This window comes from Lactuca virosa, chromosome 8 (assembly GCF_052849685.1).
Source record: "Lactuca virosa cultivar CGN04683 chromosome 8, Lactuca_virosa_CGN04683_v6, whole genome shotgun sequence".
Classification (NCBI taxonomy): domain Eukaryota; kingdom Viridiplantae; phylum Streptophyta; class Magnoliopsida; order Asterales; family Asteraceae; genus Lactuca; species Lactuca virosa.
The window spans coordinates 308199489-308209870 of NC_136433.1; the positions used below are offsets into that span (position 1 = coordinate 308199489).

A 10382-nucleotide genomic window follows, 5' to 3' on the forward strand; every position below is an offset into this window, starting at 1 on the left:
GTTCTTTGATTGTTTACATTCCCTTTAACAATTATAGATTACTTCATGATCATTTTAAAACAAAATGATATGTAACCTTGGATTTATCATGCTTCTTTAGACATATTTGTTTTTTTACGTTTGTACATTTGGATTTATCTTACTTGTGTAGACATATATTTTTTTTATATTTGCCATTTTTTAGTTGAAGATAAAACATGGTAGGGGCCGGAAAACAGGGGCTTTACATCGTGATTTAAGAGTAACATGGAGAGGCTATCCCATCCTGTTTTGCCCCCTTTAACATCCCGATATAGGTTCATCCCACCCTATAAAAGTAACATCGAAGGGTTTTATACCTTTTTATGCTCTAAGCAAGATTAAATTTAGTTACATTTTATTTCCATTGTATTATAGAATTCTGTGGTTTGTATTTACATGTGATTTTGGCAATTTCAAACATTTATTATGGTTAATTAATGAAAATTTTAAGATGTTACGATTCCATACAACGAAGTAACTCCCACAAAAAAATAAATAATAAAAAATAAAAATAAATACATGTATACATGTATGTGATTCTAAAGTATGAAATATGCAATAAAAGAAAATATCAAAAAAGCAATGATAAATCATGGATTACTTGATAGACACAGAAACTCAATATTCTCTTTACTAATAACCCTATTATTACTAATACAGAATCACATATTCACACAATGAATTAATGTACTACACAAATTCAAAAGATAAACACCAACCCTAGCCAATATACCAAAGGTAAGTCACTAGCTTCAGCCTGAAACCTCGATTATAGATTTTCACCTATTTACTCCTACAACAATTTTCACACCAAAAATTAAAATAACTTATCGACCTTCATTTATAGACGAATACGAAATAGAATTTCTTGAAAAATCGTATGTGGAACTAGCAATAGATGGTTTCGTATGATTGGTAAGAATAGAGCTATCATTTGTTCCGGTAAGTGCGGATGAGTCGGAGGTGGTCCACCGCCCCACACGGCCTTGAAGTCCGGGCCTTCCGGGTTGTGGAAGGGTAAAAGAGTCACTTGATAACATAATATGAAGGGCATTCATATCGGGTCTATCTGCAATTACAGCTTGACAACATAACAACCCTAATTGTATGCACATTGCTGCTTCACTTGAACTACATGAATCAAGACTTTCATCCACCAGCTCCAGTTGCTTCCCTATTTGGAAGAGGCTCCATGTCTGCATTATGTAGTTGGACAGATGAGACAATATCAAGAAAATTATAAAATCCTCCATTTGTCCGATAAAAATTACAACAATTACGTTGTATATGTTTCGTCCAAACCTTTTTGGGTTTTCAAGTTGGTAAGATAAAAAAAAGTATTTTATTTGTTTGACGATGTATAGAAGTACAATGCTGGTTTTTGCGGTCAAACGGACTAATTATCTTTTTCGAATTAATCATAATCTTAAAACTTTTCAAAGTAAAAGACACAATAAATTCCAAAAAAAAAAAAAAAGCTAAAAAAATTGATATTATATTATTATTAGGTACACAAGACGGGAGATAACATATTACAGTTTCTATTTTGTGATGTAGCTAAAGTCAATGCTGAAATTTCTACTTTTGAATAAAAAAATTATGTATCTAAAAGATGTGATTTGGAATTTGGGAATGATATTTTATGATAAAATATTACAAGTTTTTGTCTCATCTAAAAAATGAAACATCCCTATATTTGAAGTCAATAGTAAAAACTTATAGTTTGTTATCATACACTAAAAAGAAAAAACAAAATGAGATAAGATTTCTCGTCATTAAAAGCATTAATGCCCTTTTCATCTCATCCTCCAAAATAACACCAAAAACTACAACGTTTGTCTATTCTAATAACTTGGTCCATGGAAATTAGAAAGTTTTCTACAAAAGTCAAAACACGTGTTGTTTTTTGAAATAATCAAATAGTGGACGGTTGTTTGTAAGTTTGTATAGAATAGTTGAGAAATTTTGACTTACATCGGTTAACAAATCTGACTTGTCACTAACTTTTCGACCGCTAACAATCTCCAAAACTAAAATCCCAAAACTGAATACATCAGCTTTCACGGACAAATATCCATGCATCGCGTACTCGGGTGCAATATATCCACTGTATTCAACAACAAAACTTTATAATTTTAAAATTTGAATAATTCTTTTTGTTATCTTTTCTTCATTCTCAATTAGGGTGAATTTGGTACATATCCTCGTTAAACAACAAAATATCGTATTTATCCAAATTAAAATTTAAATTTCGTATTTATGTTCTTAACTTTTTAAATATCATACTGCCTAAATAAAATTTTTACACATTTTTAACAATTTATATATTTAGAATCATTATAATTTAAAAAGAAAAAAAAAACAGATTACCATATAGCCGCTAAATATCAAAACCCCTTTGACATACAGTGAATTGACCAAATTGCCCAAACCATTTATCTTATTAGGTTAACCCTACATTTGATCACGCAGGTATATACAATATTCAGGTCCAAAACCTCCATTGTTGTTTGCAAGAAGCACATAGCTCACTAGTCACTACCACTTTTGTTCAACAAATGGAAGCACTTTTTATCACACTTTTACTCACGTAAAGTCTCCTTCCATCCCCTCTATAAAAACTTCCCTTGTTTAATTCCAATTCCACACCTCTATATAAACTTCACTTGCAGTTTAAGAAATCAAGATGAGAAACGTTAACCTTTCTCTATTACCTTTCATTCAAGGTTTTATCTTCAACATTTGTGATTCGTGATTTTTCTTCTTCAGAAATGTGGGCGTGATACATGGATTGCTGTAGCAGTTTTACACCTTGCTGGAAGTTTTAACTTCTGTCTGTATCATCCTATATTTTTGTAGGAAGTAAATTCATATTCAGTTTTAATGTGATGATAGTCTTTCTTGCCATTTAAGTTTAATTTTATCTATTCATCCCCTATCTTCATTTCCAAAACATAACAAGAATGAAACCAAGGCAATGTATCTTTCCATAACTATCAGCCTATACTCTGAACTTTTGCTACTACAAAATCACTACAAGCTAAATGGATGACTGTGAGATGCTACAACTACTGATTATTTCTTTATAAGTTCATATGTTTTTATAATTAAGTTGAAATTTTTAGTGGTGAAGGGACTGTTGCATCATATTCAGTCATACCCACTTTACCGGTGACCTCTTAGAGCTAATGGTTTCTTAATACTAATCATAATTTGTAATCACTCACTGTTTGTCATTGACATTCCTGTGATTACAGGTCATGGTCCTTGACTCCTTTTACGATGAAGAGTTTAATTCAATGGTGAAACAGAGGCAGAAGGCCACGTGCTCAAGTTAAAGCTTGTTGCGTACTTGACCAGATCAAGGGGTTGGGGCAGTTTGGTCAATTCAATGTATGTAAAAAGGGGTTTTGATGTTTAGGGGCAATATGGTAAATTTATTTTTTCTTTTTAAATTATAATAATGATGTTAAAGTGTATAAATTGATTATAAATTGTTAAAGTGTATAAATTGATTATAAATTGTTAAAATGTTAAAAAATATTATTTGGATAAATACGATATTTTAAAGGTTATGAAGGGTAACATAGATATAGTATATGAAATTCAACCCAATTATATATAATAATCTATATGACTTATTTAAATTTTGAGAAGATGCTTACTGGGTACCAGAAATCCGAAACGTATTCAGATGCGTATCATCACCCGGAAAAAGTCTAGCCAATCCAAAATCCGCGATTTTGGGATTTAGTTTATCATCCAATAATATATTACTTGCTTTAATGTCTCTATGAATGATCCTAATTGGGGCTTCTTCATGGAGGTAGAGAAGACCTCTTACTACACCTATTATGATTTGAAATCTTTGTGACCATTGCAATGATCCCGACTTCTTTTTATCTGTAAAAAAATAGTAATTTTTCAAATATTTTCAATGATGAGGATGACAAGGTATTTATGTCTATTTTTTGTTTTTGCAGATTTCACATTTTTGGGTGGGACAAAATATTTGTCGCAATAACATCAGTTAGTTTCAGTTTTGGTCCAATACATGTCAAAGGAAGTACAAAAGGGTATAGAAATTACCGAAAAGAATATAATCAAGGCTCTTATTTGGAAGATATTCGTATACAAGCATCTTTTCGGGTCCTTCTATGCAACATCCTAATAACATGACTAAGTTTTTGTGCTGGATTTTGAGTAACAATTTCACTTCATTGGTGAATTCAGGAACTCCTTGGCTTGATGTGAGTGATAGCTTCTTGATTGCTACTTCTTGACCATTAGGTAATATACCCTTCACCCACAACCAGTATTTAAAAAGAGTAACACGCACAATAGTAACAATAAAAGTAACAGTAACAATTCAGTTAATCTTGACTATTTGAGAGCGCCAAACAAGTTTCTTTTTAATTTCAAATTTTCAACGAGCCAAATTTAATTTTTGTTTGGCTTGGGATCAGCTTGGCTCGATTACATCCGTTGATATAAGCTAACAGAAACAAAAATTCAAATTTGTGCAATTACTTGTGTTTCTTTATTTTCTTTTGACCAAGTAAATAGTGGTAGCTCTATATCCAAATATTAAATTCGCTAATATTCAATAGAACAATTTACTAATGATCAATTTATTAAATTCCATTATAATAACAATATAGATAAGACTTTGTCCACTGTATAAGAGTTACCGAATCGAAGTAATGAAGTAAAATTTAGGAAAGTCAAAACTGAATAACGAATTAACGATATATGACTATGTCAAGAACAAAAATTAAAAACATGTTCAGATTTGATTTAGATTTTCTTGTACAGAATTTGAAGAAATTTGTAGTTCCATCGATTCACGATTCTTATGTGATTTCATATCCGTACATCCAAATGTACCCTAAAGTATACTCTCTTTATCCCCAAAACAGAAGTAGAATTTGACATTGAAATTGGCATGAATGTTCATACGAAATGTAATGACACAGGAATAACTTGGAGTTATATAAAGAAAATTATTCGGTTAAATTTTGAATTTGAAAAGTAACACATTAGAACTTTCAATTTCATAAGCGGGAGAGCGAGATGCACAAAGGATTACCTTGTAAACAGGGCCAAACCCACCATGACCGAGTTTATTGAGCTCTGAGAAGAAATCTGTAGCAGCTTGAATAATATTGAGGCCGAAAAACAAATCCCATGATTCATGGCGACCGTCGTCAGCGTCGTCTGGATCGTCACCAGCGGAGGCTGCCCTTCTGCATCTCAGGCAATCACGTAAACTGGAGAGAAGATTCATGTTGTACGTAACGTAGGCACCATAAATTAGCTCGTGGGAAGTTGCCAGAAAGTTTGAATGTGGATGATTAAAGAAATTTTGTTGACATCTTCTACCCTGACCCAACAAAACCAAAACTACTTGATTTTTTCGTTGTTATGGTCAATGGGTCAATGTCGATGTATCTGTCGAATCATGAACGTGTATTTATGTGTTGATTGTTTTTAACTTGTAAAGAGTTCGTGCAAATAATATGATCCTTATATATGGTGTTTATTGACCGATGTTCTTTAGAAGAGTTAAGTGCACAAAAAAAAAATTCTTTAAATATTAGGGATAATAGACTTAAAAAAGTAATATATTTTTCGATTTGTATACATTTGGTCATTGAATTTTTTTCATCAACATTTACTCATTCAACTTGTTTAACCGTATACATTTAGTCCTTATGACCGGCTACACCAGTCATCATGTAAGCCGAAAAAAATGACTTAAAAGGGTAATATATTTCTCATTTTGTACACATTTAGTCATTAATATTTTTTTTGTTGCAAAATAAGTGTTTGTTGTTTTTGTACACATTTACTACTATGATCGGCTTTTTTTTTTAGGTTTTTCTCACTACATCCTACGCGAGACAATCATTAATAAGATGTTCAGGGTTGTTCATGCTTATGGTCACCGCCACCGCGACCTTGGCTGCTTAGTTATTGTGGTTTGGCTTAGGTCTTGTGTTCTGGACGTCGTGACTTCTTCATAGGATCATAGATTTTAACGATCTTTATATGCACACGTTCATATTTGAGTCTACTATATATTTCGTTTACATTACTCCCGTTAAAAAGTAATATATTTTTACTTAGGATTTTTATATCTATGTGTTCTTTATGAATGTATGTATGATTTTTTTTTAAATCGTAATTAAAAATATATTATTTTTTAATGGGAGTAATCTAAACGAAAATTGTAGTAGACTCAAATACAAACATGTGATATAAAGATCGTTAAAATTTGTGATCGTATGAAGAAGTCACGACGTCCAGAATACAAACCTAAGTCAAACCACAAGAACTAAGCAACCAAGCAGTCACGGTCCTTGAGGTATGCATTTTTTCTGAGATATAAAGATCGTTAAAATTTCTCTCTCTCTCTCTCTCTCTCTCTCTCTCTCTCTATATATATATATATATATATATATATATATATATATATATATATATATATATATATATATATATATATATATATATATATATATATATATATATATATATATAGAGAGAGAGAGAGAGAGAGAGAGACAAAACTGCAAAAATGGTCCTTGAGGAAAAGAGTTCAAGAACACACCCACACACTTGCAAAATCACAACTCGTATTTTTCACATACATATGGAATTTTGGACATACACACACACATGGAGTTTTCATATTCGATTTCACACATACAACTACATTTTCATCTAAAGAGAGAGAAAAGAGTTCAAGAACATATATATTCGATTTCTAAGTTGAACGATCGTGTATGCTCAAGAGTCATATTAAAGTGATATTGCTAAATAACATATGATACTAATGGGTCACACTAACAGCAACTTAATAGAATTGATTATTTATTAGAAATTGATTTTAATAAATATTCAATAAAACTCTTATAATTAAATTGGAAATTATTTATTTAATGGAAATAATAAATTCCATAAGCAAGTAACTTAATATATATATATATCATATGGTATGATTTTATAAGTCATGTACAAACTTTTGGACTAGTTGAATCATTTTGTCTTTTTCCTAAAAGACAAGGTTTATATTTTATAAAAGAGTTTATAAAAGTTTGACTTTCTTTCTTCTTCTTTATGCAATTTTCGAGATATGCATAAAAAGAAGAAATGTATGACTTGTCTAATCATGCTTTAAAGGCATGGGAGACATGCTTATTACAATGGGACAAGTTTGCTTAAAGTGCTAAGGACTAATGGTTAATAACTCCACTTTATGCATATAAATAAGAGATCTTGCACTTGGATTATTTGTTCATTCATTCCTTGATGCAAAATCTGAATCCTCTCTCCCCTCTCCCTTTCTCTATAGTTTTGGTTAGAAAACTTGAAGAACACTTGCATCTTCAAGCCCTCTTTAAGTTCATATTGGTTATGAACTTAAAGCTTTAGGGATTAAGAGTTTTGGACTAGCATCTACATCAAGTTGAGTCATTGTTGGTGTCTCAAAGGTTCCACATTCTTCATCAACTTCCAAGCCTCCCGAGAGGACCCAAAAAACTACAAAGGTTGTTATTTCTTCACCTCTTCTTTGGTTGGTGTTTTAATCTTTCTATAACTTGCAAGAAGATCCTTGGTGGGTATAAAATGTTTATGTTATTTCAAAATTAAAGTCTTCCGTTGCCATAATTTTTCTAGTTTATGAAACTATTTTTGAACTAAAACCCAACAATTGGTATCAGAGCCATCTTGCAAGTTTGGTTAGATTTTTGATTTTGGAAATCTTAGTTTTTTGAGAATATGGATAACTTGTTTTTCTATAAAAATAAGTTCATACATATTTTCTATGACAACTTTTTTGTTATTTTATGTGACAAAAGTTTCATTTATCTTTTGTCATTTAAAGTTGTCTTAGAAAAACAAAGGTTGTTTGATGTGTATATTGATGTATATGGTGTGCATAAACTAGCCCAGGACCAATGTGTTGTTACGTTGTTGTGTTGGTTATTTTTGTTATAAAATGGTTGTAATAATTTATTTATTCATATGGTATGGAATAATTAAATAGATTAGTTTTTCTTGATTATTTTTGTAAAGTAATAGATTAGTTTTTAGAATTAATTTATTTTTACAAAGATGTAACAAGAAATAAAGTTTGAACCATTTTTTGAAGACAAAAGGAAAATTTTCGAGTTCAACATGTGCTGGGCAGAACATGACACTTTCTGAAAGGTGTCATGAATGCTACACATGTGCTGAAAAGGTGCTGAACAGAAAGATGACACTTTTTGAAAAGTGTCATGAAAGCTGCAGTTTTTCCTTTAAAGAAGTTTTTCCAATCTTTTGTAAGCAATGAGTGTTTACTTAAGTGGGAGCTTCTACAACAACACTACAAGAAGTTTTGGTCCCCTTAAATTCCCTTTAGGAATGGACTTGGCATTTTGTGTTGGCTCACAAAAATGTCATTAGTTGGTTATGTTTATGTACATATCTTTTTTATGCATGTTTGTGTTGTTTATTTTATGCATTATTTTATGTAGTTGATAAATTAGTTATTCACATGCTAAAATAATTTTGGACAAAATAAACATCACATGGAGTTAGGGTTTTTCAAAATTGGACATAAGATGTAACAAGTTATTATTTTAAAATAAAACCTGGTTTTAAAAAATCGTTAATAACGGCAAATTTTGAAATACTCCATTATAAGTTTTAAAATTGTGATTTTTATAACTTATACAAACTCCAAATATATAAGTAATAAAATGAAGTTTCATTAAAGATATAAAAGGTTCAAATGCATTCAAACTTAATACCGGTTATTAAAATTGAATTGCGTCAAATTATATAAAAACTAGCTTTTTTTATAGAACCTTTTAAAGTGATTTGCTTTTGAAAATTGATACTATGGTTTATTATATGCATGTAATAACCTTGATATCATATGTTTTTAAACTAGAATTATAAAACATATAAAGACCCTTTTTACAAACCTCACATCTATGCAATCCTTTTGAAGAACACTCGCACGACTCTTGTATGCACTAGTGGGATAAAGGATACCTAACCGCTTAGTGTTATCTTTTGATGGTCGGGGTGTATTCACGATTTCTATAACCAAGTTATAGGCCGATTACACAAGTTTTTCAAATTGGACGATTTGATTGGAAATCTTTTGTGATAAAGGATACCTAAGCAAGAGAGTTCCGAGGCATAGATGGGATCAAACATGTCTAATTAAATTTGTTATTAGAGATCCCATAAATCTAGGAATTATATAGTAAAATATAATTGATAATCAATATCTACCAAGTTGAATTCAAATGGATGTGATAAAAGATATCAAACCATTTATTTGTTTTGCAACTTGGATCCTAGACTTTGATGATTAATGTTTTTGTAAACTAAAAGGGTATTAATTATTAAAGATTAAATATTGAAAATACTAAATGAATTTTGTTAAAATTTTGTAGTTATATAATCCATTCTCATTATCATGAATTGTCATTTTCTTTAATGACTTAATGAAACAATACCATTCACTAGATACAACTTCAATGAATGAGTTCATGTCTTAAGAGACAATCTCGTAAGAGATATGAAATTGTATACACTTAAAGGTCCTAGTCCTAAACTATTTGCTTTGAGCAATTAAAACATGATACCTAGTAAAGGCATCACTGTGATCCTTAAGATGTCTCTAACATCAAGCTAGGAATAGTTATTCATGAGTTCTAGGAAGTATTGGATAATTTAAACATATATCTGATGATATAACAGGTGAAGCAATATTCCAATAAATACAGTGATATTTTTTTTAAAGCTAGTTTAAACATTGGAATAATGCAAGGCTAAAGAGTCGCCTAGTGTGATCTAAGAGGCCCGTGTTTTATGGACTAAACACCTTTAAGCCCAAGAAATCTACTAAAGCCCATATAAATGGATCTTGTTTCTTTTGTGAAGAAACTGGACAATGGAAGAGGATTTACTCCTCTTATTTGGAAAGAAAGTCTGGAAGAGACTAGTACTTCTTGTATCTACTAGATAGAACTCATTCTTTTCATATAACACTTAGGTACTTGGTACTTAAATGTTAATCTAATATTTGTAAATGGATTGAAAATATTTATTGAAGAGTACCAGCTGAGCACAACCAAGTTGGAACTACACTCTCGGAGTTTAGTTTATTATTTATGATTAGAACATAAATTACTTGTAATGTTAAACAATATTTGTTTTGGAACAAAATATGTTTTAATTTAGCATGTCTAAATTTAAGTCTCAGTTATTTTATTCAAATGTTTGATCAATTACTTAATCGTTTTTCATAATGATAATATTCATATTCTGAAATGACTAACTTCTATTTTGAGACT

General features: G+C 30.5%; 1 protein-coding gene across 1 annotated transcript; it reads right to left on the reverse strand.

Annotated features, from left to right (window-relative positions):
* Nucleotides 1–634: 634 nt before the first annotated feature.
* Nucleotides 635–5499, reverse strand: LOC145128703 (cysteine-rich receptor-like protein kinase 10). The gene is made up of 5 exons (XM_079063510.1): nucleotides 5111–5499; nucleotides 4111–4321; nucleotides 3687–3924; nucleotides 1996–2128; nucleotides 635–1217 (listed from the first exon to the last, which is right to left on the reverse strand). Exons 1-5 carry the CDS (start codon nucleotides 5306–5308, stop codon nucleotides 849–851), a joined length of 1149 nt encoding a protein of 382 aa, XP_078919636.1. The 5' UTR covers nucleotides 5309–5499; the 3' UTR covers nucleotides 635–848.
* Nucleotides 5500–10382: the final 4883 nt, after the last annotated feature.